The sequence below is a fragment of the Trachypithecus francoisi genome, unplaced genomic scaffold (assembly GCF_009764315.1).
Source record: "Trachypithecus francoisi isolate TF-2019V2 unplaced genomic scaffold, Tfra_2.0 Lachesis_group3, whole genome shotgun sequence".
In the NCBI taxonomy this organism is placed as follows: domain Eukaryota; kingdom Metazoa; phylum Chordata; class Mammalia; order Primates; family Cercopithecidae; genus Trachypithecus; species Trachypithecus francoisi.
The window spans coordinates 140,867,199-140,894,364 of record NW_022681468.1 but is presented as its reverse complement, the minus strand read 5'-3'; the positions used below and the strand labels follow the sequence as shown (position 1 = coordinate 140,894,364).

Sequence of the window (27,166 nt, the reverse complement as noted above, 5' to 3'; positions counted from 1 at the left end):
AAACCAGCTCCTAGATTCATTGATTTTTTTTAAGGGTTTTTTGTGTTTCTATCTCCTTCAGTTCTGCTCTCAGTTATTTCTTGTCTTCTGCTAGCTTTTGAACATGTTTGCTCTCGCTTCTCTAGTTCTTTTAATTGTGATGTTAGGGTGTCAATTTTAGACCTTTCCTGCTTCCTTTTGAGGGCATTTAGTGCTATAAATTTTCCTCTACACACTGCTTTAAATGTGTGCCAGAAATTCTGGTATGTTGTATCTTTGTTCTCATTGGTTTCAAAGAACATCTTTATTTCTGCCTTCATTTCCTTATGTACCCTGCAGTCATTCAGGAGCAGGTTGTTCAGTTTCCATGTAGTTAAGCGGTTTTGATTGAGTTTCTTAATCCTGACTTCTAGTTTGATTGCACTGTGATCTGAGAGACAGTTTGTTATAATTTCTGTTCTTTTACATTTACTGAAGAGTGCTTTACTTTCAACTATGTGGTCAATTTTGGAATAAGTGTGATGTGGTGCTGAGAGGAATGTAAATTGTGTTGATTTGGGGTGGAGAGTTCTGTAGATGTCTATTAGGTTGGTTTGGTGCAGAGCTGAGTTCAATTCCTGATATCCTTGTTAACTTTCTGTCTCATTGATCTGTCTAATGTTGACAGTGGGGTGTTAAAGTCCCCCATTATTATTGTGTGGAAGTCTAAGTCTCTTTGTAAGTCTCTAAGGACTTGCTTTACGAATCTGGGTGCTCCTGTATTGGGTGCATATATATTTAGGAGAGTTAGCTCTTCTTGTTGAATTGATCCCTTTACCATTATGTAATGGCCTTCTTTGTCTCTTTTGATCTTTGATGGTTTAAAGTCTGGTTTATCAAAGACTAGGATTGCAACCCCTGCCTTTTTTTGTTTTCCATTTGCTTGGTAGATCTTCCTCCATTCCTTTATTTTGAGCCTATGTGTGTCTCTGCATGTGAGATGGGTCTCCTGAATACAGCAAACTGATGGGTCTTGACTCTTTATCCAATTTGCCAGTCTGTGTCTTTTAGTTGGAACATTTAGCCGATTTATATTTAAGGTTAATGTTGTTATGTGTGAACTTGATCTTGTCATTATGATGATAGCTGGTTATTTTGCTCATTAGTTGATGCAGTTTCTTCCTAGCATGGATGGTCTTTATATTTTGGCATGTTTTTTCAGTGGCTGGTACCGGTTGTTCCTATCCATGTTTAGTGCTTCCTTCAGGAGCTCTTGTAGGGCAAGCCTGCTGGTGATAAAATCTCCCAGCATTTGCTTGTCTGTAAAGGATTTTATTTCTCCTTCACTTATGAAACTTAGGTTGGCTGGATATGAAATTCTGGGTTGAAAATTCTTTTCTTTAAGAATGTTGAATATTGGCCCCCACTGTCTTCTGGCTTGTAGAGTTTCTGCCGAGAGACCCGCTGTTAGTCTGATAGGCTTCCCTTTGTGGGTTACCTGACCTTTCTCTCCGGCTGCCCTTAACATTTTTTCCTTCTTTTCAACTTTGGTGAATCTGACAATTATGTGTCTTGGAGTTGCTCTTCTTGAGGAGTTTCAGTTGTGGTGTTCTCTGTATTTCCTGAATTTGAATGTTGGCCTGCCTTGCTAGGTTGGGGAAGTTCTCCTGGATAATATCCTGCAGCGTGTTTTCCAACTTGGTTCCATTCTCCCCATCACTTTCAGGTACACCAATCAGATGTAGATTTGGTCTTTTCACATAGTCCCATATTTCTTGGAGGCTTTGTTCATTTCTTTTTACTCTTTTTTCTCTAAACTTCTCTTCTCGTTTCATTTAAGTCATTTGATCTTCAATTACTGATACCCTTTCTTCCAGTTGATCGAGTTGGTTACCGACGCTTGTGCATTTGTCATGTAGTTCTCGTGTCATGGTTTTCAGCTCTATCGGGTCATTTAAAGACTTCTCTACATTGGTTATTCTAGTTAGCCATTTGTATAATCTTTTTTCAAGGTTTTTTAGCTTCTTTGTGATGATTCAGACTTCCTCCTTTAGCTTGGAGAAGTTTGATCGCCTGAAGTCTTCTTCTCTCAACTCGTCAAAGTCATTCTCCATCCAACTTTGTTCCGTTGCTGGCGAGGAGCTGCATTTCTTTGAAGGGGGAGAGGTGCTCTGATTTTTAGAATTTTCAGCTCTTCTGCACTGCTTTTTCCCCATCTTTGTGGTTTTGTCTACCTTTGGTCTTTGATGATGGTGATGTACAGATGTGGTTTTGGTGTGGGTGTCCTTTCTGTTTGTTAGTTTTCCTTCTAAAAGTCAGGACCCTCAGCTGCAGGTCTGTTGGAGTTTGCTCGAGGTCTACCCCAGGGCCTGTTTGCCTGGGTATCAGCAGCAGAGGCTGCAGAAGAGTGAATATTGCTGAACAGCAAATTGCTGCCTGATCATTCCTCTGGAAGCTTTGTCTCACAGGGTTACCGGCCGTGCGAGGTGTGAGGTGTCAGTCTGCCCCTACTGGGGGGTGTCCCCCAGTTAGGCTACTCGGGGGTCAGAGACCCACTTGAGCTGGCTGTCTGTCCATTCTCAGATCTCAAACTCTGTGCTGGGAGAATCACTACTCTCTTCAAAGCTGTCAGACAGGGACATTTAAATCTGCAGAGGTTTCTGCTACCTTTTGTTTGGCTATGCCCTGTCCCCAGAGGTGGAGTCTACAGAGGCAAGCAGGCCTCCTTGAGCTGTATTGGGCTCCACCCAGTTCCAGCTTCTTGACTGCTTTGTTTACCTACACACACCACAGCAATGGTAGATGCCCCTCCCCCAGCCTTGCTCCTGCCTTGCAATTAGATCTCAGACTGCTGTGCTAGCAATGAAGGAGGCCCTGTGTGCGTGGGACCCTCCAAGCCAGGCACGGGATATAATCTCCTAGTGTGCCATTTGCTAAGACCCTTGGTAAAGCACTGTATTATGGTGGCAGTGACCCGGTTTTCCAGCTGTTGTGTGTCATGGTTTCCCTTGGCTGGGAAAGGGAATTCGCTTACCCCTTGCACTTCTCAGGTGAGGCGATGCCTTGCCCGGCTTTGGCTCTCACTTGGTGGACTGTACCCACTATCCTGCAGCCACTGTCCAACACGCCCCAGTGAGATGATCCCGGTACCTCAGTTGGAAATGCAGAAATCACCCGTCTTCTGTGTCGCTCACGCCGGGAGCTGGAGGCTGGAGGTGTTCCTATTTGGCCATCTTGGAACCGCCCCCTCTTCAACTATTATAAAAGAGATTGAATTCTTTCTGTTTTTTTTTTTTTTGAGATGGAGTCTTGCTCTGTCACCCAGGCTGGAGTGCAGTGGCCTGATCTCGGCTCACTGCAAGCTCCACCTCTTGGGTTCATGCCATTCTCCTGCCTCAGCTTCCCAAGTAGCTGGGACTACAGGCGCCTGCCACCAGGCCCAGCTAATTTTTTTGTATTTTTAGTAGAGACGGGATGTCACCATGTTAGCCAGGATGGTCTTGATTTCCTGACCTCATGATCTGGCCCCCTCCGCCTCCCAAAGTGCTGGGATTACAGGCGTGAGCCACTGTGCCCACCCAAAAGGGGTTGAATTCTTGATTTGATTCTCTGTTTGTTCGCTGTTGGTATACAGAAGAGCTACATTTGTATAGCTTGTTTCTGGAATCTTAATCTTGTATCTGGAAACTTTGCTGAATTCTTTTATCAGTTCTAGGAGCTTTCTGAAGGAGTCTATAGGGTTTTCAAAGTAAATGATCGTATCGTCAGCAAACAGTGACAGTTTGACTTCCTCTTTACTAATTTGGATGCCCTATTTTTCTTTTTCTTGTCTGATTGCTCTGGCTAGGACTTCCAGTACCATGTTGAAAAGGGTTGGTGAGAGTAGGCATCTTAGTCTTGTTGCAGTTCTCAGAGGGAATGCTTTCAACTTTTCCTCATTCAGTATTATGTTGGCTATGGATCTGTCATAGATGGCTTTTATCACATTAAGGTATGTCCCTTTTGTGCCAATTTTGCTGAGAGTTTTAATCGTAAAGCTTGCTAGATTTTGTTGAATGCTTTTTCTGCATCTGTTGAGATGATCATGTGATTTTTGTTTTTAATTCTGTTTATGTGGTGTATCACATGTACAGACTTGCATATGTTAAACCATCCCTGCATCCCTGATATGAAACCCACTTGATCATGGTAGATTAACTTTTTGATATGTTGTTAGATTTGGTTAGGTAGGATTTCCTTAAGGATTTTAGCGTCTATGTTCATGAAGGATATCGATCTGTAGTTCTCTTTCTTGGTTATGTCTTCCCTGGTTTTGATATTAGGGTGATGCTGGCTTCATAGAATGAATTAGGAAAGATTCATTCTTTCTCTATCTTGTGGAATAGTGTCAACAGGATTCGTTCCCATTCTTCTTTGAATGTCTGATGTAGTTCTGCTGTGAATCTGTCTGGTCCTGTATTTTTTTTTTTGTTGGTATTTTTAAATTACCATTTCAATCTCACTGCTTGTTATTGGTCTGTTCAGGGTATCTAATTCTTCCTGATTTAAGCTAGGAGGGTTGTATTTTTCCAGGAATTTATCCATCTCTTCTAGGTTTTCTAGTTTATTTGCATAAAGAAGTTCATAGTAGCCTTGAGTGATCTTTTGTATTTCAGTGGTGTCAACTGTAATATCTCCTCTTTTGTTTCTTAGCAGGGTTATTTGGATTTTCTCTCTTCTTTTCTTGGGTTAATCTTGCTAATGGTCTATCAATTTTACCTTTTATTTTGCTTTGTTTTTTCAGATGGAGTCTCACTCTTGTCATCCAGGCTGGAGTGCAGTGGTGCGATCTCAGCTCACTGCAGTGTCCGCCACCTGGTTCAAGCTTCTCCTGCCTCAGCCTCCTGAGTAGCTAGGATTACAGGCGCCCACCACCATGCCCAGCTAATTTTTGTACGTTTACTAGAGACGGGGTTTCTCCATGTTGGTCAGGCTGGTCTTGAACTCCCGACCTCAGGTGATCCGCCTCAGACTCCCAAAGTGCTGGGATTACAGGCATGAGCCACCACCCCGGCCCAATTTTATCTTTTCAAAGAACCACCTTTTTGTTTCATTTACCTTTTGTATTTTTGTTTGTTTCAATTTCATTTAGTTCTGCTCTGATCTTGGTTATTTCCTTTCTTCTGCTGAGTTTGGGTTTGGTTTGGTCTTGTTTCTTTAGTTTGTTGAGGTGTAACCTTAGATTGTCTGTGCTCTTTCAGATTTTTTGATGTAGGTGTTTAGGGCTATGAACTTTCCTCTTAGCACTGTCCTAGCTGTATCCCAGAGGTTTTGATAGGTTGTGTCATTATTGTCATTCCATTCAAAGAATTTTTAGATTTCCATCTTGATCTTGTTTTTGACCCAATGCTCATTCAGGAGCAGGTTATTTAATTTCCATGTGTTTGCATGGTTTTGAAGGTTCCTTTTGTAGTTGATTTCCAGTTTTATTTCATTGTAGTCTGAGAGAGTGCTTGATATAATTTCAATTTTCTTAAATTTATTGAGGCTTCTTTTGTGGCCTATCACATGGTCTATCTTGGAGACAGTTCCATGCCCTGTTGAATAGGATGTGTTTTCTGTAGTTGTTGGATGAAATGTTCTGTATATATGTGTTAAGGCCATTTATTCCAAGGCATAGTTTAAATCCATTGATTCTGTGTTGACTTTCTGTCTTGATGACCTGTCTAGTGCTGTCAGTGGAGTATTGAAGTCCCCCACTGTTATTATGTTGCTGTCTATCTCATTTCTTAGGTCTGTTGGTAATTGTTTTATAAATTTGGGAGCTCTAGTGTTAGGTGCATATATCTTTAGGATTGTGATATTTTCCTGTTACACAAAGCCTTTTTACCATTGTATAATGTCCCTTTTTGTCTCTTTTAACTGCTCTTGCTTTAAAGTTTGTTTTGTCTGATATAAGACGAGATACCCCTTCTCACTTTGGTGTCCATTTGCATGAAATGCCCTTTTCCACCCCTTTACTTTAAGTTTATGTGAGTTCTTATGTGTTAGATGAGTCTCCTGAAGGCAGCAGACAGTTGGTTAGTTAGTCCTTATCCTTTTTGTGGTTTTCTATCTTTTAAATGGAGCATTTGGGCCATTTGCATTCAATGAAACACTAGCTATTTTTTATACTGATTTTGTATCTTGTGACTTTACTGAATTTATCAGCTGTAAAAGCTTTTTGTGGTCTTTAGGTTTTTCTACGTTAGATCATGTTGTATACAAATACAGACCATCTGACTTTCTCCTTTCCAATTTGGATGCTCTTTATATTTTTCTCTTGCTAGTTGCTCTGGCTCAGACTTCCAGTACTATTTTGAATACGAGTGGTGAAATTGGGTATGCTTGTCTTGTTCTAGTGTTTATACAAAAAGCTTTCCATTTTTCCTCATTTGGTATGATGTTAGCTATGAGTTTGTCATATATGGCCTTTATTGTATATTGAGACACGTTCCTTCTGTACCTAATATGTTAAAACTTTTTATCATAAAGGCATGTTGAATATTATCAAATGCTTTTACTGAATTGATTGTAAAGATTATATGTTTTTTTTCCTTCATTCTGTTGATGTGATATATCATATTTTTGGATTTGTGTATGTTGAACCCCTTCCTTGCATCTCTAGGATTAATCCCACTTGATCATGTTATATAATCTTTTTATGGGCTCTTGGGTTCATTTTGCCAACATTTTATTGAGGATTTTTGATTGTATGTTCAACTGAGATATTGTCCTATAGTTTCCTTTTTCTGTTGTGTCCTTGTTCAGTTTTGGTATCAGAGTAATGCTGGCCTCATAGAATAGTTTCAAAGAATTCCCTGCCTGTCAATTTTTTTGCAAGTCTGAAAAGAAGTGGTGTTAGTTCTTCTTTAAAGGTTTGGTAGAATTCATGAGTGAAGCCCTCTGGTCCTGAGCATTTCTTTGTTGGGAGACTTTTTATTATTGCTTCAATCTTGTTACTTGTTATTGGTGTGTTCACGTTTTCTATTTCTACCTGGTTCAATCTTCATAGGTTTTCTGTGTCCAGGAACTTATGCATGTCCTTTAGGTTTTTCAATTTGTTGGCATAATAGTTGTTCACAATAGACTTTAATGATCCTTTGTATTTTGTGGTGTCACTTGTAATGTCTCCTTTTCTGTTTTGTTTGTTTGTTTTATTTTATTTATTTGTGTGTTCTCTTTTTCTCAGTCTAGCTAAAGATTTGCTATTATGTTTACCTTTTCATTTCATTAATTTTTGTCTCAAATTTACTTCTGCTCTGATCTTTATTATTTCTTTCCTTCTACTAATTTTGGATTTGGATTTTTTTGCTAGAGGTGTACCATTAGGTTGTTTATATGCAAAATTTCTACTTTTTTTTTTAGTGGCTGAGTGTTTATTTTATTTTATTTTATTTTTATTATTATTTTTTGAGACAGAGTTTTGCTCTTATTGCCCAAGCTGGAGTGCAATGGTGCGATCTCAGCTTACTGCAATATCTGCCTCCTGGATTCAAGTGATTCTCCTGCCTCAGCCTCCCAAGTAGCTGGGATTACAGGCACCCGCCACCATGCTTGGCTAATTTTTTATATTTTTACTAAAGATGGGGTTTCACCATGTTGGCCAGACTGGTTGTGAACTCCTGACCTCAGGTGATTCACCCGCCTCGGCCTCCCAGAGAGTTAGGATTACAGGTGTGAACCACCGTGCCTGGCCTATTTTATTTTATTTTTAACTTTTGAGATGGAATCTTGCCCTGTTGCCCAGGCTGGAGTGTAGTGGCACAATCTTGGCTCACTGCAACGTACACCTCCTGGACTCAAGTGATTCTTGTGCCTCAGCCTCCTGAGTAGCTGGGATTACAGGCACGTGCCACCATGCCTGGCCAATTTTTGTATTCTTACTAGAGATGGGGTTTCCCAAAGTTGGCTACAGTAAAAAAAAAAAAAAAAAAAAAAAAGGCCTTTTCATTTCTACCACATGGCTGGGCTTCAAGTATTTCAAACTTGTTCACTCTGCTTCCCTTTTAAATATAAATTCCAGTTTCAGGTCATTTCTTTGCTCAAGAATAAGAGCATAGGTTGTTAGAAGCAGCCGTACTACATCTTGAATGCTTTGCTGCTTAGAAATTTTTTTCACCAGATAACCTAAATCATCACTCTCAAGTTCAAAGTTCCACAGGTCTCTAGAGCAGGGGCACAATGCCTCCAGACTTTTTGCTAAAGCATAACAAAAGTGACCTTTACTCTAGTTATCAATAAGTTTTATATTTTCATCTGAGACCTCTTTAGCTGGGACTTCATTGTTCATATTATTATCAGCATTTTGGACACAACCATTCAACCAGTTTTTTGGAAGTTCCAAACTTTTCCTCATCTTCCTGTGTTTTTTTTTCTCAGCCCTCCGAACTGTTCCAACCTCTGCCACTTTACCTAGTTCCAAAGGTGCTCTCACATTTTCAGTTATCTTTATAGCAATGCCCTACTTCTGATACCAATTTTCTGTATTGGTCTGCTCTTGCACTGCTATAAAGAAGTATCTGAGACTGGATAATTTATAAAGAAAAGAGGTTTAATTGGCTCACAATTTTGCAGGCTGTACAGGAAGCATGGCTGGGAAAGCCTCAGGAAACTTACAAGTGTAGTGGAAGGCAAAGGGGAAGGAGGCACACCTTACATGGCTGGAGCAAGAGGACGAGAGGGAGGGAAAGTGTTATACTCTTTTAAACTGTCAGATCTTGTGAGAACTCTATCATGAGAACCACACTCAGGAGATTGTGTTAAGCCATTAGAAACCACCTCCATGATTCAATCGATACCCACCAGGCTTCACTTCCAGCATTTGGTATTACATTTCAACATGAGATTTGGGTGGGGACACAGATCCAAGCCATATCATATGGGTCTAGGCATTGATACCTTTCTTCTTGGTTTTCTAATTTGTTGGTATATAGTTGCTCATAATAGTCTCTAATGATGCCTTCAGTCTCTGCTATCAGTTATAATATCTTTTAAAAAAATTCTCTATTTGAATCTTCTTTATTTTTTTCTTTTTCTTTTTTGTCTGCGATGGAGTCTCACTCTCTTGCCTAGGCTGGAGTCCAGTAGCGCTGTCTCAACTCACTGCAACCTCTGCCTCCTGGGTTCAAGTGATTGTCCTGCCTCAGCCTCTTGAGTAGCTGGGATTACAAGTACCTGCCACCATGCCCAGCTGATTTTTGTATTTTTAGTACAGATGGGGTTTCACCACGTTGGCCAGGCTGGTCTCGAACACCTGGCCTTGTGATCCACCCACCTTGGCTTCCCAAAGTGCTGAGATTACAGGTGTGAGCCTCTGTGCCCGGACTCTTTTTTTCTTAGTGTGGCTAAAGGTTTTTTGATTTAGTTTATATTTGCAAAACACCAGTTTTTAATTTCATTGATTTTTTTTGTATTTTTAAATTTCAATTTTACTTATTTTTGCTCTGATCTGAGTTCTTTCTTTTCCTCTACCAATTGTGCATTTCATTTACTTTTGTCTTTCTTATTTGTTAAGATGCATCTTTAGGTTGCTTATTTGACATATTTCTACCTTGTTGATATAGGTATTGTTTTAAATGTCCTTTTTTGTACTGCTCTTTCTGTGTCATGGAGATTTTGGTCTATTGTGTTTTCACTCCCACATGTTTCATGAAATTTAAAAATCTCTTAATTTTTTCATTGACAAACTGGTCATTCAGGAGCATATTTTTACTTTCCATGTGTTTGCTTAGTTTCCAAAGTTTTTCTTCATATTGATTTCTAGTTTTATTTCATTATGATCAGAGAAGATACTTGATGTTATTTTAATTTTTTTGAACTTTTTGAGACTTGTTTTGTGGTCTAACTTATGATCTATCCTGGAGAATATGCCAGGCACTGATGAGAAGAATGTGTATTCTGGGGCTGTTGAATGAAATGTTTTATAAATATCCATTTGGTCTATAGTGCAGATTAAGTCTGATGTTTCTTTGTTGATTTTCTCCTAGATGAATACCCCAGGGCTGAAAGTGAGGTTTTGAAGTCCCCAGTTATTATTGTATAGGCATCTATCCTTTTTTTAGTTTTAATAATATTTGTTTTGTATAGCTGAGTGCTCCAGCACTGGGTGCATATATATTTACAATTGTTATATCCTGTTGCTGAATTGACTCCTTTGACATTATATAATGACCTTTGTCTCTTTTTATAGTTTTTGTCTTGAATCCTGTTTATTTGTGCGTAACTACTCTTGTTCTCATTTGGTTTTCATTTGCCTGGATTATCTTTTTCTTTTTTAAAACATTTTACTTTATGTTCCAGGATGTAAGTGCAGAATGTGTAGGTTTGATACATAGGTATACGTGTGCCATGGTGGTTTGCTGCACCTGTCAACGCATCATCTAGGTTTTAAGCCTTGCGTGTGTTAGCTATGTGTCCTAATGCTCTCCCTCCCCTTCTCCTCCACCCCACAATTGGCCCTGGTGTGTGTTCCGGAATCTTTTTCTTTTCTTTTCTTTTCTTTTTTTTGGTCTGTGTATCTTTATAGATGAGGTTAGCGTATTGTTTTTGTTTTTTTAATCCATTCATCCACTTTGTCTTTTATTGGGAATTTATATTCAATGTTATAGTTATAAGGTACAGGCTTACTAGTGCCATTTTGTTATTTATTTTCTGGTTGTTTTGTTGGTTCTCTCTTTCTTCCTTTCTTCTCGTCTTCCTTTGTGTGAAAGTGACTTTTTCTGACAAGTTTTAATTTATGATTTACAACTTTTTTTGGGCCAGGTGCATTGCCCCATGCCTGTAATCCCAGCACTTTGGAAGGCGGAGGCGGGTGGATCACGAGGTCAGGAGATTGAGACCGTCCTGGCTAACACAGTGAAACCCCATCTGTACTAAAAAATACAAAAAAAATTTAGCCAGGTGAGGTGGTGGGCTCCTGTAGTCCCACCTACTCGGTAGGCTGAGGCCAGAGAATGGCGTGAACCTGGAAGGCGGAGCTTGCAGTGAGCCGAGGTTGCACGACTGCACTCCAGCCTGGGCAACAGAGCGAGACTCTGCCTCAAAAAAAAAAAAAAAAACCCCAAAAAACCAACTTTTTTTGTATGCGATATAGGTTTTTGTTTTGTGGTTACTGTGAGGCTTGCAAATAACATAACCAATTATTTCAAGCAGATGACAACTTAACTCTGACTACAATGAAAATAAAAAAATAAGCAAAAAGAAAACAAACAAAAAAACCAAAACTACACCTTCACCCCATTTCTTCACTTTGTCACTTCTTTTTTTTTTTTTTTTTTTTTTTTGAGACGGAGTCTCACTCTGTCATCCAGGCTGGAGTACAGTGGCGTGATCTTGGCTCACTGCAATCCCTGCCTCCCAGGTTCAAGTGATTCTCTTTCCTCAGCCTTCCAAGTAGCTGGGACTACAGGCACCTGCTACCACACCTGGCTTTTTTTTTTTTTTTTTTTTTGTACTTTTAGTAGAGATGGAGTTTCACCATGTTAGCCAGGATAGTCTCGATCTCCTGACCTCGTGATCTGCCTCCCTTGGCCTCCCAAAGTGCTGGGATTACAGGCTTGAGCCACCATGCCTGGCTGCTTTGTCACTTTTGATTGTCTCTATTTATATCTTTTTATGCTCAGAAAGCTGTTTCAGTTACTATTTTTGATAGGTTTGTCTTTTAATCTTCCTACTAAGATATGAGTGTTTTAACACTATAGTTACAGTGTTAGAGTATTCTGTATTCATCTGTTCATTTACCACTACCACTGAGTTCTATACCACCATGTGATATATATTTTTTACATTAATGTGCTTTTCTTTCAGATTGAAGAACTCTCTGTAGCATTTTTTTGCAAGACAGGTTTGGTGTTGATGAAACCCGTCAGCTGTGTTTGTCTGGGAGAGTATTTCTCTTTCATGTTTGAAGGATGGTTTTATTGGAAATAATATTCTAGTTCAAAAGTTGTTTTTCTTAAACACTTTGACTATGTCATCTGCCTCTCTCATGGCCTCTAAGTTCCCTGCTGAGTTGTCTCCTGCCAGACATACTGTTCTTTATATGTTCTTTATATATGTTCTTTGCTTTGTATGTTTTTTTATATGTTCTTTGCTTCTTTTCTTTTTCTGCTTTTAGGATACTTTATTTATCCTTGACCTTTGACAGTTTGATTAATATATTAATTGAGTTAGTCTTATTTGGGTTGAATCATTTTGGTGGTGTGTGATCTTCTAATACCTTAATATTCATATCTTTTCCTAGGTTTGGAAAGTTTTCTATCAGTATTTCACTGAATGAACTTCCTACCCTACCTCTCTATCTCTACATCCTCTTTAAAGCCATTAACTCTTAGATTTGCCCCTTTGAGGCTATTTTCTAGCTCTTGTAGAGAAGCTTCATTCTTTTTAAATTGTTTTTCTTTTGTCTCCTCTGACTGTGTATTTTTATATAGCCTGTCTTCAGGTTCACTAATTATTTCTTTTTCTTGATTGATTCTGCTGTTGAGAGACTGAGACATTTTTGAGTTTGTCAGTTGAATTTTTCAGCTGCAGAACTTCTGTTTGAAATTTCAAAAGCTGTTTTAATCTCTTTGTTAAATTTCTCTGGTAAAATAATGAATTTCTTCCCTGTGTTATCTTTTAAGTTTGTTGAGCTTCCTCAAGACAGCTCTTTTGAATTCTCTGTCTGAAAGGACATATATCTTCATCTTTCTGGGATTGGTCACTGGTGTCTTCTGTAGTTCATTTAATGAGGTCATGTTTTCCTGGATACTCTTGATGCTTGTGGACATTCATCACTTATGGGCATTAACAAATTAGGTAATAATTTGTCTGTGTAGTCTGGGCTTGTTTGTACCCTTCATTCTTGAGAAGACTTTTCATGTATTCAAATGGGGTTGAGTGTTGTTCTCTAAGAATGTGGTCCTTACGGGCATAAAGGAGGTGCTCTAAGCCCAGGAATACTGCAGTTCTTGCTGACATCTAGAGGTGCTGCCTTGACGAGTTTGGGTAAGGTAAAGGAGAATTCCCTGGGTTGTCAGGCAAAGTCCTCTTGATGTCTTCCCTTTACTCCTTCCAATCAGAAGTAGTCTCTGTACTGGGCTGCCTAGAGCACTTCTGTGGCTTCCACAGCTGGCACTGTGCTGGGTCACACCTGAAGCCTGTACAATACTGGATCTTGCCTGGTTACTGCTGATGTTTATTCAAGGCCCAAGGGCTCTTTAGTGATCAAGTGAATCCTGCCAAGACTGGGTCCTTCTCTTCAGGGCAGTGGATTCCCTTTGAATGAGGTTGGGTCTAGAAATCCCCTTCAGGAACTAAGTCCTGGAATTGACAGCTTCAGGAATCTCCTTGGTGCTTTACTTTGGCTGAGCTGGTACCCAAATTGCAAGATAGTCTTCTGTACTCTTCCCACTTCTTTCCTTAAGCTAAAGGAGTCTCTCCCCAAGCTGTACTTCCTGGAGTTGGGTGCAGTGTGATCCAGCCACTCCCCTGGCTGCCACAGCTGGTGTCACACTTGGTCACACATCCCAAGTCTACTGCCTCGAAATCCAGCACAGTACCAGAGCTTGCCCGAGGACTGCAGTACTTGTGGCCTGACAGCCAATTAAGCTTATTCTGGGCATGAGGCCACTTTAGTTAGCCAGAGGTGAGGTCAGTTGGGACTCAGGTTCTTCTTGCTGAGACTGAGAATTCTGTCTTGCCCAGGGCTGATCTAAATGCTGCTCCTTGGATGCTAGCAGAATTCTTCTCTGTTTTGTGTTTTGCTGTAACATGGCAGCACTGAGTTTCAGTGCAAAGACCCACACTCACTTCACCCTCCCTCCCCCAAACAGTTTTTCTCTCTCCATACTGGGAGGGATCCTGTAGGCAATGCAAGACTGTCTTTCCTGTGCTCTTCAATTCCTCTATCCCTGATGTTATGTGAAAACCAGGTACTGTGATTTTCAGGTACTCACCTGAATTTTCTGGGTTCTTATGAAGGTGTTTATTGCATAGATAGTTGTTCAATTTGGTGTAAGATCATGGAAGGGTTCTATTTCGCCATCTTGCTCTGCTTTCCTTTATTTTTATTTACTGTTAAAACCTGGCTCATGGTCAGTTTTTTCCCGTATGTAAACTTTCTTGAGATGCTTTTGTTTTATATATTAGCAATGATTAAAAAAGCTTTCTCTTTTTTCTAGGAGAGCATATAGATTACTGTGGATATTCTGTTCTTCCTATGGCTATAGAACAAGATGTGCTAATAGCTGTAGAACCTGTGAAAACATATACTCTCCAACTGGCCAATACAAATCCCTTGTATCCGTGAGTATTTAAAATTGCTAATTTGTGTGTATGTATGGTTCTGTTTGTACCCAAATGAACTCTTTAGGAGACATCAGATTTATAACAAGTCATTTAATTTGTTGATATTTTGTACCTGACATTAAAAAAATTCTAAGACCATTATTTATTGTTTGTTCGTTTTGTTCATTTGTCAATTAATTTAAGGAATATTTACCAAAGACTTACCATAGTCTTAGATACCAGGTAATACAAAGATAAATAACTCTGTCCTTGTGCGATAGGTACTTATCATCTATTGATCTAATTATCTCCAGCAAAGTAAGGTCTGATGTTTTCCTATGTTACTATGGCAGCTTCTAAGTATCTCGTCATAGCATCTTACTATGCTGTATTATTATTATCTGTTTATTTACCTGTGTCACCCAGTAGACTGTAAACTCTGTGACTTCAGGCACTGTTGCCTCTCTTCTTCAATGCCCTAGCATATAAAACAGAGTCCGATGCCTAATAAAGGTAAGTTTCTAGTACATATGCTTTATCAAGTTAACAAAGTCTTTAAAAAAAAATCTTAGTTTGCTAAGATTAAAAAAGTTTACTAATGGGTATTGAATTTAATTAAATGTCTATTTAGTATTGAAGATCCGTTTTTTAAAAATATGGTGAATTAGTCTGATGAAGTTTTTAATGTTGAGCCCTTTTTGCATTTCTGGGATAAACTCTACTTGCTTTTAATGTATTATAACGGATTTGACTTGATAATACAGAAAAAGATTTTGGCTTATGTTTGGCATGTTATATGTTTGGCTTGTTCATTGGTTAGTTTACCTGCAATAACATTCATTTATTCAGAAAATATTTTTGATAAGACTCTATACCAGCTTGTGCAAGATGTAGAAGATTTTACTTTTATATAGAACTTATTGTAGGAGATCTTTTTTTCCTTTTCATTTCACATGTCTGATAATATATCTTGTGTGCATTTTGGACCCTTGAAAAGCTCACATTATCTCAAACATATTTTCGTGTCATTGTTTATGAACATTGAAAAACTGGTGCATAATATTTTGTCATCTTGATTTAGTAAAATTTACTTAATCATTCCCACAATAATGAATGTGTGGTTTCAGTTTCGTTTTTCACAAAAGTAGATCCTGAGACAGACCTGGATGCAGGTAGTATATTTGAGAAATGGTCCCAGGAGCAGTAGGAAAGATCATGAAGAATGAGTTGGGCAATTAGAGGTGAATTATCAAGATATATAGTCCCTGCTAGAGGCAGGAGACTTGAATCTGCTAGGACCCCTAGGAAGCATGTAGTATGCCTCCTAGAATTGTCCATTTGTTTTAGCATTCATTGTGTAGGTATATCTTAATTTGTTTATCTATTTACCGATAATGGACATTTAGATCATTCCCAGTTTTTGCCTGTATGAATAATACTGCTACAAATATTTATGTACAAATGTATGTGTGGACATGTTTCATTTCTGTTGGGTAAATACCTAAGATTGGAGTGTCTGGTTTGCCATTTATTTATTTATTGAGACGGGGTCTCACCCTGTTGCTCAGCCTGGAGTGTAGTGGGGTGATCTCGGCTCAACTCAACCTTTGCCTCCTGGGTTCAAGAGATTCTCCCGCTTCAGTCTCCTGAGTAGCTGGGACTACAGGCAGATACCATCACACCTGGCTAATTTTTGTATTTTTTGGTGGAGATGGGATTTCACCATGTTGACCAGGCTGGTCTTGAACTACTGACCTCAAGTGATCCATCTGCGTCAGCCTCCCAAAGTGCTGGGATTACAGGTTTGAGCCACTGCATCCATCCCGGTTTGCCTTTGATATGGTTTGGTGGTGTCCCCACCCAAATCTCATCTTGAATTTTAACTCCCACAATTCCCACGTGTCCTGGGAGGAACGTGATGGAAGGTAATTGAATCATGGGGGCGGGTCTTTCCCATGCTGTTCTTGTGATAATGAATAAGTCTCATGAGATCTGATGGTTTTAAAAATGGAAAGTTCCCTGCACAAGCTCTCTTTTTGCCTGCCATCATCCATATAGGACGTGACTTGCTCCTCCTTGCCTTCTGCCATGATTGTGAGGCTCCCGCAGCCATGTGGAACTGTAAGTCCATTAAAGTTCTTGCTTTTGTAAATTGCTCAGTCTCAGGTATGTCTTTATCAACAGCATGAAAACGAACTAATATAGCCTTTTAAAGAAGTTTTCTGGCTGGGCACAGTGGTTCACGCCTGTAATCCCAGCATTTTGGGAGGCTGAGGTGGGTGGATTCCTTGAGCCTGCAAGTTCTAGACCACCCTTGGCAGCATGGTGAAAGCCTGTCTCCACTAAAAATACAAAAAGCTTAGTTGGGCATTGTGGCATGCACCTGTAATCCCAGCTACTCAGGAGGCTGAGGAAGGAGAATTGCTTGAACCTGGGAGGTGGAGGTTGCAGTGAGCCAAGATTGCGCCACTGCACTCCAGCCAGGGTGACAGAGTGAGACTCTGTCTCAGAAAAAAAAAAAAAAAGAAATTTTCTGCTTGCCAAAGTTGTATAATTTTACATTCTCACCAGTGGTGTTACTAGCATGTTTTAAAATTTTAGCTGTTCTCCTAAATGTGTAGTAGTATATTTCAAGTTTTTAAATTTCTCTGACTAATGATGTTGAACATCTTTTCATCTACTTATTTGCTACCTAGATGTATTCTTTGTTGAAGGGTCTTTTCAAATCATTTTCCTATTTTTGAGTTTCTTATAGATATAAGCCTTTTTTATTTTTTGAGATAGAGTCTTGCTGTGTCATTTCTGTATTGGGACATTACAGGTCCTCTCTTCTAGCTATTTTGAAATATACAATGCATGGTTGTTAACCACAGTCACCCTACTCTGCTATAGACCATTAGAACTTATTCCTTCTATCTAACCTTATGTTTTTATCTATTTGCCAACTTCTTTTTATCCCCCATTCACTGACCCTTCCTCACCTCTACTATCTATCATTCTACCCTGTTCCTTCATGAGATCAATTTTTTAAGTTCCCACATATGAGTGAGAATATCTGATGTTTGTTTTTTTCTGTACCTGGCTTATTCCATCCACATTGCTCCAAATGCCATGATTTTATTTTATTTTTTTATGGCTGAATAGTATTCCATTGTGTATATATACATTTTCTTTATTTATTCATCTGTTGGTGGGCACTTAGATTGATTCCCTATCTTTGCTATTGTGAATGGTGCTGGAATAAACATGGAGTGCAGGTATCCTCCTGATACACTGATTTCTTTTCCTTTAGATAAATATGCAGTATTACGGTTGCTGGATCATATGGTAGTTGTGTTTTTAGTGCTCTGAGAAATCTCCCTACTGTTTTCTGTAATGGCTGCACTAATTTACATTCCCACCAACAGTGTATAAGTGTTCCCTTTTTTCTGTGTCCTTATCAGCATCTGTTATCTTTTGTCTTATTAGTAGTAGCCATTCTAACTTGGGTAAGATGATGTCTCATTGTGGTTTTGATTTCCATTTTGCTGATGATTAGTGATGGTAAGCAGTTTTTCATATACCCATCTGCCGTCTGTATGGATGTCTTTGGAAAAATGTCTCTTCATGTCATTTGTCCACCTTTAAGTGGGATTATTATTAGTTTTTACTATCGAGTGTTTTGAGTTCCTTGTGTATTCTGGATATTAGTTCCTTGTTGGATGAATAGTTTGCAAATATTTTCTCCCATTCAACAGGTTGTCTCCCCACTCTGTTGATTGCTTCCTATGTGGGCAGAAGCTTTTTAGTTTAAAATAGTTTTATTTATTTATTTTTGTTTTGTTTTCTGTACTTTTGAGAACTTAGCCATAAACCCTTTGGCTATATCCTGAAGTGTTTCCCCTATATTTCTTTCTAGTAGTTTTATAGTTGTAGGTGTTATGTTTAAGTCTTTAACCTATCTTGGATTGAATTTTGTATATGGTGAGAAATAGGGGTTCAATTCATTCTTCTGTGTATGGGCATTGAGTTTTCCCAGCGCCATTTATTCAAGAGGGTTTTCTTTCCTGAATGTATTTTCTTGATACCTTTGTTGAAAATGAGTTTGCTGTCCAGGCATGGTGGCTCATGCCTGTAATCCCTGCACTTTGGGAGGCCAAGGTGGGCAGATCACCTGAGGTCAGGAGTTCGAGACCAGTCTGGCCAACATGATGAAACCCTGTCTCTATTAAAAATACAAAAAATTAGCTGGGTGTGGTGGTGCATGCCTATAATCCCAACTACTCAGGAGGCTGAAGCAGGAGAATTGCTTGAACCCAGGAGGTGGAGGTTGCAGTGAGCCGAGATCATGCCACTGCACTCTAGCCTGGGCAACAAGAGCAAAAAACTCTGTCTCAGAAAAAAAAAAAAAAAAGAGAAAATGAGGTTGCTGTACATACATGGATTTTTTCTGGGTTCTCTCTTCTATCCCATTAGTATTTGTGTCTGTTTTGATGCTAATACCTTGCTGTTTTGGTTTTTATAGCCTTGTAATATATTTTGAGGTCAGATAGTGTGATGCCTCTTGCTTTGTTCTTTTTGCCCAGGAGTGCTTTGGCTATTTGGGCTCTTTTTGTTTGGTTTTATACATATTTTAGGATTTTTTTTTTCTATTTTTGTGAAAAAGGAGTATTTTCATAAGGATTGCATTCAATTTGCAGATTGCTTTGGCAGTATGTTCATTTTAACATTATTAATTTTTTCAGTCCATGAACATGGGATGTCTTCATTTGTGTCCTCTTCAATTTCATTCATCAGTGTTTTCTAGTTTTCCTTAGAGATCTTTCATCTCCTTGGTTAAACTTATTCTTAGGATTTTTTTTTTTTTTTTTTTGGAGCTATTGTAAACAGGATTTCTGGCTTAATTTCTTTCTCAGCTAGTTCATTATTGGCATATTGAAATGCTGCAAATTTTTGTATACTGGTTTTTTATACTGCAACTTTACTGAATTTGTTTATCAGATGTAAGAGGTTTTTTTTAGAGTCTTCAGCTTTTTCTGGATATAAAATCATGTCACCTATGAAACGGAACAATGTAACTTCCTCCTTTTCAACTTGGATCCTTCTATTTTTATTCTTGCCTGATTACTCTGGCTAAGATTTCCAGTATTATGTTGACTAGGAGTGGTGATTTTGGGCATCTTTGCTGGGTTCCAGGTTTTACAGGAAAGGCTTCAACTTTTCTTTATTTGATACAATGTTAGCTGTGGGTTTGTCATATGAGACCTTTATTGTGTTGTGGTATATTTATTTTATGCCTGATAATTGAGAGTTTTTATTGTGAAAGGATATTGAATTTTATTACATGCTTTCTCTATGTCTATTGAGATGATTGTATGGTTTTTGTCCTTTATTCTACTGATGTGTTGTGTCACATTTAGTGATTTGTGTTTCTTGAACAATCCTTGCATCCCTGGATAAATCCCACTTGATCATGGTGTTTTATATTTTTGATGTTCTGTTGGATTCAGTTTGCTGCAATTTTGTTGAAGATTTTTACATATATTTAAATAGAGATCTTGGTCTGCAGTTTTGGTTTTTGTTACACCTTTGTCTGATTTTAGTATCAGAGTGATGCTTGCCTTTTGGGACTAGGTTAATTCCCTTCTCTTCAATTTATTGGAATTGTTTGAAGAGGATTGGTGTTTGTGCTTTGTAAGTTTGGTAGAATTTTTCAGTGAAGCTGTCCAGTCTTGGGCTTTTCTTTGTTGGAAGCCTTTTCATTTTACTATTTCAATCTTGGTACTTGTCACTAGTCTGTTTATGTTTTTTGTTTCTTCCTGATTTAATCTTGGTATGTTGTGTGTTTAGGAATTTATCAATTTCCTTTAGGTTTTCTGGTTTGTTTGTGTATGTACAGTTATTCATAACAGTGTCTGATAAGCTTTTGTATTTCTATAGTATCAGTTGTAATGTTCCTTTTTGGATTCTGATTTTGTTTATTTGGCTCTTCTCACTTGTTTTCATGATTAATCTGGCTAGCAGTTCATTAATTTTTTTCTTCTTTTCAAATAATCAACTTTCCATTTTCTTGATTCTTTGTATTTTTTCAATAAAATAATTTCAACTTTTATTTCAGATTCAGGGGTTACATGTGCAGGTTTGTTACTTGGGTATATTTTGTAATGGTGATGTTTGGGGTACAGATGATCCCATCACCCAGGTAGTTAGCATAGCAGCCAATAGGCAGTTTTTCAGCCCACACTTCCTTCCTCCCTACTGTCCTCGCCATCGCATTCTAGTCCTCAGTGTCTATTATTCCCATCTTTATGTCCCTGTGTATTCATATTTAGCGCCCACTTATAAGTGAGAACATGTAGCAGTACTTGATTTTCTGTTTCTGTGTTAATTTGCTTAGGGTAATAGCCTCCAGCTGCATCCATGTCGCTACAAAAGATATGATTTCATTCTTTTTATGGCTGCATAGTATTCCCTGGTGTATGTATACCACAGTTTCTTTATCCAACCCACCATTGATGGGCACCTGGGTTGATTCCATGTCTTTGCTATGGTAAATAGTACTTCAAGGAACATATGAGTCCATGTGTCTTTTTTTTTTTTAAGAATAATTTATTTTCCTATGGGTATATACCCAGTAATGGGATTGCTGGGTTAAATGATAGTTCTGTTTTAAGTTCTTTGAGGAAACTCCAAAATGCTTTCCACAGTGGCTGAACTAATTTACACTCCCACCAACAGTGTATAAGCATTCCTTTTTCTACACAGCCTTGCCAGCATCTGTTTCTTGTTGACATTTACATAATAGCCATTCTGACTGGAGTGAGATGGTATCTCATTGTGGTTTTGATTTACATTTGTATGTCTTCCTTTGAGAAGTGTTTGTTCATATACTTTGCCCATTTTTAAATGGGATTATTTGTTTTTTGCTTGTTGATTTGTTTACATTTTTTTTACAGATTCTGGATATTAGACCTTTGTCGGATGCATAGTTTGTGAATATTTTCTCTCATTTTGTGAATTATCTGTTTACTCTGTTGATAGTTTCTTTCGCTGCGCAGAAGCTCTTTAATTAGGTCTCACTTGTCAATTTTTGTTTTTGTCACAGTTGCTTTTGGAGAGTTAGCCATAAAATCTTTGCCATATTCTAACCATTTCCTAGGTTTTCTTCTAGGATTCGTACAACTTGAGGTCTTATATTTAAATCGTTCATGCATCTTGAATAAATTTTTGTGTATGCTGAAAGATAGGGGTCCAGTTTCATTCTACTGCATGTGGCTAACCAGTTATACCAGCACCGTTTATTGAATAGGAAGCCCTTCCTTCATTGCTTATTTTTGTTGACTTTGTGGAAGATCAGATGGATGTAGGTGTTCAGCTTTATTTCTGGGTTTTCTATTCTGTTCTATAAGTCTATGTCTATGTATCTGTTTTTGTACCAATATTATGCTGTTTTGGTTACTATAGCCGTGTAGTGTAATTTGAAGTTGGGTAATGTGATAACTCCAACTTTTTTCCTTTTCCTTTAGTTTTTTCACTGATTCTCCTCTGAGAGAACTGATGTTCTTTTAGCTGTGGTTTAAATTGAGGATAGTCAATTGGCTTCATTTCTGGTTGCTTTCAGAGGGCCAAGGCTTTGTACAGGATCTTTTTTTGTGGCTGGATTCTTGCCCCCGGTTTCACAAGTGATGTATATTGGCAGATTATTTTTGGTGTTGTAATTTGGGCTGTGATCCAGTAAATGGTGCTTAAGAGTGGTGGCCAGCAGATAGGCTCTTAATAAGCTGCACAGCTTTTTTTGTATTTTAGTGCATTTACAGTAGTGCTCTGTAGTGGGGTAGGGGGAGCCAGATGACCCTCTCACCAGGTCTGTTCCTGAGCTTTGAGGAAGCTCCCTCTGATCGCTGGCACTGATCCTGTCTTTTCTTTATTAGGTCTTCTGGGCTGCAGGGCTCCCTCAGGCAGAGGCTGTGACCTGCAGATAGGCCACACTATTCTTGGACTGGTCCTGTAGAGCAGGGTTCCCCAGTCCCTGTTACTGCTCCCTGGCCTGTTCAGAACTGGGCCACACAGCAGGAGGTGAGTAGTGGGCGAGGGAGCATTACTACCACCTGAGCTCTGTCTCCCGTCAGATCAGCAGCGGCATTAGACTCTCATAGAAGCATGAACCCTATTGTGGACTGCATGTGGGAGGGATCTAGGTTGCATGCTCCTTATGATAATCCAATGCCTGATGATCTGAGGTAGAACAGTTTCAACCTGAAACCGTCCCCTCCTCCCCACCATACACTATCCATGGAAAAATTGCCTTCTACAAAACTGGTCCCTATGCTAAAAAGGTTGGGGACTGCTGCTGTAGAGGGAGAGATGCCCTTCTCTGGTGCTGGCTGACAAGCCTGTGTGTCTCACTCCTCTCTGTCTTCTGAGCATATGGACTCCTTCCCTGCTCTAGCACGGGCTACAGATCTTGGCTCATGATTCTCAGGCCCTGAGCCATTGGGACTAGCCCACAACTCCATCTTTTGGCTCACTTTGGCGCAGCACCAGCTGTGCTGGGGGATTCCAAGTGCTTCCAGACCTCTGAGAAAGTACTCAGGCTGGCCTTTTGGTAAAGCACCCGTACTGGGCAGTGGAGGCTGTACTGTACACATGCTCCTGTTAGAGCAGCTGCACAGAGGCCTTGGAATGGGCTGGTGGACAGGAGTGCCTACAGAACAGACATGCCCTGTTCCCACTGGAAAGTCAGCCTTGTTCTCTTGACCCAGTAGTCAACTGGGGTTAGAGTTACTCAGAGAAGAAGGGGAGCCTTGGGGGATGGCACCTATGGTTGTATTCTGCTGCAGCTGCCATGTGTGCCAAACCTCATTCCATATAGGCTGGAGTACTTTTTCTGCCTACTCTGCAGGCAGATCCCCTTGCCAGTTTGAATGTTTATGGGGGTCATAGGATCTCTTGTACTTAGGATTGGAGATCTGCAGCAAGAGTGGGTTGGCCCACCATCCCTTCACTAACCCCTCTCTTAGGAGGCTTTCAGGGCTGAGAATGAGCCCTAGCATTTAGCAACCCCACACAAGGTTCCCAGCTTCTTCTCTTTTCAGCCTCAGTGTCTGTGTTGCTTCTGTATCTACTCTTGGTGTTTTCTTTCTAAGATTTGCTCAAAGTGCGTTAGTTTACTTAATATTTAGTCTTGCAGTGGGAGTGGTGCTTCCTGGCTGTGTCTAGTCAGCCACCTTGTCTGCTATCCCTCCAAAAACTTTAACCCTTTGTGTTTTTTTTAGTAGCTACTTTATTTAGTTCTACTCTGATCTTCATTATTTCTTTCCTTCTACTATTTTTGAGTTTAGATTTTTATTGCTTTTCTAATTCCCTGAGATGCATCATTAGGTTGCTTATTTGAATTCTTTCTTTTTAGATGTAGGCATTCATTGCTATGATTTTCTCTGTTAGCATTGTTTTTAATATATTCCATAGATTTTGGTATGTTGTGTTTCAGTTCTCCTTTATTTGAATAAATTTTTTGATTTATGTGTTAATTTTTTCCTTGAGCCAGTGGTCATTCAGAATCATGCTGTTAAATTTCCTTGTATTTATACAGTATCACAAATTTTCTTTTTATTACTATCTAATTTTAATCCATTGGTTCTAAGAATATATTTGATACATACTGTCTAGTTTTATTCTGTTGTATCTAAGAAGATATTTGACATGATTTCCATTTTAAAAAATTTGTTGAGGCTTGTTATATGTCCTAACATACGGTCTATCCTGGAGAATGTTTCATCTGCTGGTAAGAAGAATGTATATTCTGTAGCTGCTGGATGAAATGTTTTGTAAATTTCTGTTAGGTCTATTTGGTCAGTAGTGCAGTCTAAATCCAGTGTTTCTTTTTAAATTTTCTGTTGTGATGATCTCTGTAATGGTGAGAGTGGGCTGCTGAAGTCCCCAAGTATTATTGTATTGTGATCTCTCTCTCCCTTTAGTTGTAATAATATTTGCTTTACATATCTGGGTGCTCTGTTGTTGAGTGCATATGTGTCTAGAGTTGTCATATCCTTTGCTAATTTGATAGCTTTGTCGTTATATAATACCCCTTTGTCTGTTTTTACTGTTTTTGACTTAAAGTCTATTTTATCTGGTACAAGCATGGCTATTCCTGCTTGCTTTTGGTTTCTGTTTGCATGGAATATATTGTTTTCATTCCCTTACTTTCAATATATATGTGTTTTTTTCCAGATGAAATGAGGTTTTATTTTTGTAGGGGGCTTATTATAGATAGGGTCATGTTTTAAAATCAGTTATCCTAGTTTATATCTTTTAATTGGAAAATTTAATCTGTTTACATTCAATGTTATTATTGATATGGGAGGGCTTATTCCTGTCATTTTGTTGATTGACTTCTGGTTGTTTTATATATCTTTTTTTGTTTTTTTAAATTTCTCTCTTGTTTATTGTGGTTTGGTGGTGGTCTGTAGTGGTAACATTTGAGTCCTTTCTCTCTTTTTTTTTTTTTTTTTTTTTTGAGACGGAGTCTTGCTCTGCCGCCCAGGCTGGAGTGCAGTGGCCGGGTCTCAGCTCACTGCAAGCTCCGCCTCCCGGTTTACGCCATTCTCCTGCCTCAGCCTCCCGAGCAGCTGGGACTACAGGCGCCCGCCACGTCGCCCGGCTAGTTTTTTTTGTATTTTTTAGTAGAGACGGGGTTTCACCATGTTAGCCAGGATGGTCTCGATCTCCTGACCTCGTGATCCGCCCGTCTCGGCCTCCCAAAGTGCTGGGATTACAGGCTTGAGCCACCGCGCCCGGCCGATTGAGTCCTTTCTCTTCCTTATTCATGAGTTTGCTCTACCAGTGGGCTTTATACTTTTATGTGTTTTCCTGTTGGTGTATATATTATCCATTTGCTTACAGGTATAGTGCTCCCTTAAGCATTGCTTGTAGGTTCTGCCCATTCATGATGAATGCGTTCAGCTTTTGTTTTTCTGGGAAAGACTTCAGTTCTTCATTTATGAAGGATGATTTTGTTGAGTATAGTATCCTTGGCTGCCAGTCTTTATCTATCTACACTTTGAATATATCATCCCATTTTCTCAGGGCCTGTATGGTTTCTGCTGAGAAATCCACTGTTGTTTTGGTGGGGCTCCTTTATAAGTGTCTAGATGCTTTTCTTTTGCTGTTTTAAGAATTATCTTGTTGTCTTTGACTTTTGACCACTTTACTATAATGTGCCATGGAGAAGACCTTTTAAAGTCTTATTTGTTTGGGGATCTCTGAGCTTCCTGTATCAGAATATGTAAATCTGTTACTGGACTGGGGAAGTTTTCAGCTATTATTTTGTTAAGTAGGTTTTCTATCCTTTTGGTTTTCTCTTCTTTCTGGGACACCAAAAATTCAAATATTTGGTTGCTTTATGATGCTTCATAAGTTACATCAAGTTTTTTCATTCTGTCTTATCCTTTTTTCCTTATATTTGTCTGACTGTGTTATTTCAAAAGAGTTATCTTCAGATACTGAAATTCTTTCTTTTGCTCGATTAGTTTATTGTTGAAGCTTTCCAATGTATGTTTTATTTCATTCAGTGAATTGTTCTGTTCCAAGATTTTTGTTTATGATATCCATTTGTTAAATTTCTTTTTCATATTCTGGATTTTTTTTCCGATTTCTTTGTATCTGTGTTCTCCTGTCTTTCACTGATTTTTTTTTTTTTTTTTTGAGATGGAGTCTCAATCTGTTGCCCAGATTGGAGTGCAGTGGCATGATGTTGCTTCACTACAGCCTCTGCATCCTGGGTTCAAGTGATTCTCATGCCTCAGCCTCCCGAGTAGCTGGGATTACAGGCACTCACCACCACACCTGGCTAATTTTTGTATTTTTAGTAGAGATAGTGTTTCACCATGTTGGCTGGGCTGGTCTCAAACTCCTGACCTTAAGTGATCTGCCTGCTTCAGCCTCCCAAAGTGCTGGGATTACAGGTATGAACCACTACACCTGGCTTCACTGTGCTTTTTAAATGTCATTACTTTGAATTCTATTTCTGGAATTTAATAAATTTCTTTGTCATTGGAATCTGTTGCTGGTGAATGATTTTGCTTCTTCCAAGTTTTTGAATTTGCTTTTATCGAGAATGACTTCTCAAAGATGTACCTATGGTATTGGTTGGGTTGGCATGTTGGCATTGATTCTTGGCACTTGTAGTATTGTAGTCTCTGTATAATTCCTTTGGCCATAAACAGTATCAGTGGTCTCTGATTTCCTCAGTGACTTAGGACATGGTTGTTGTTGGAGATTGTGGATCCTGGAAGTTGTAGCAGTGAGCTGGGTGAGTGGCTGGGTCCTTGGACCTCTGGGTAGTTAGTGTCACCTGTGTGATGGCAGTAGCAGTGGTAGAACAACCCTCTGGCTCCTAAGCATTCTGCATTGTTGTTGGTGGCTATGTTAGGCTGGGTGAGTTGGTCCTCAGTGCCACAGGTGTTGCATGCAGGTGGAAGCTAGCTGTGGTAGTAGTAGTAGGTTGGGTGGGCTCATCTTTAGGTCTCTGGGAGAGTGTTCAGGTGCCAATGGTGGTAGATTGGACATAGCCATTCTTAGTACCCTGGATGGTATGCTTAGACATAGGCATGGAGTCTGGCAGGGCGGGCCTATCCTCAGGCCTCCTGGTGGTGTATGCAAGTGGTAGGCAGGAGTAGAGTGAACCAAGCCACCTAGTGGAATGCTCAGGTGGTAGTGGCAGTGGCTGTGCTGTGGCCCAGCTGCTGGGGAGAGTGGGGTTGCTTTCACTGGCAGCAGTCATAGACAACTGGTTGGGGAGCATCCAGGTGGTGCCTGCAGGTGGGGTAGCCTTTCCTCGGGGCACATGAAAGTGCATGGTGGCTCTGCTGCTGTGAATACCAGGGGTCTGCCAGTGGCTCGTGGTTTGGCCCCAGCAGTGCAATGGCAGTTGCTTTGAGTA

General features: G+C 39.4%; 1 protein-coding gene across 13 annotated transcripts in view; it reads left to right on the top strand.

Moving 5' to 3' along the window:
- The window catches only part of GALK2 (galactokinase 2), a 224,774-nt gene that overhangs the window by 54,455 nt on the left and 143,153 nt on the right, over nt 1–27,166 (top strand). For all 13 annotated transcript variants that reach the window (XR_004432003.1, XM_033190171.1, XM_033190164.1 and 10 more), the window contains exon 3: nt 14,142–14,265. Coding sequence is in view for 12 of the 13 variants with exons in the window: in XM_033190171.1 (XP_033046062.1) it covers nt 14,142–14,265 (124 nt within the window). In the remaining variant the exon portion in view is untranslated. The remainder of the gene's footprint in view (nt 1–14,141; nt 14,266–27,166) is intronic.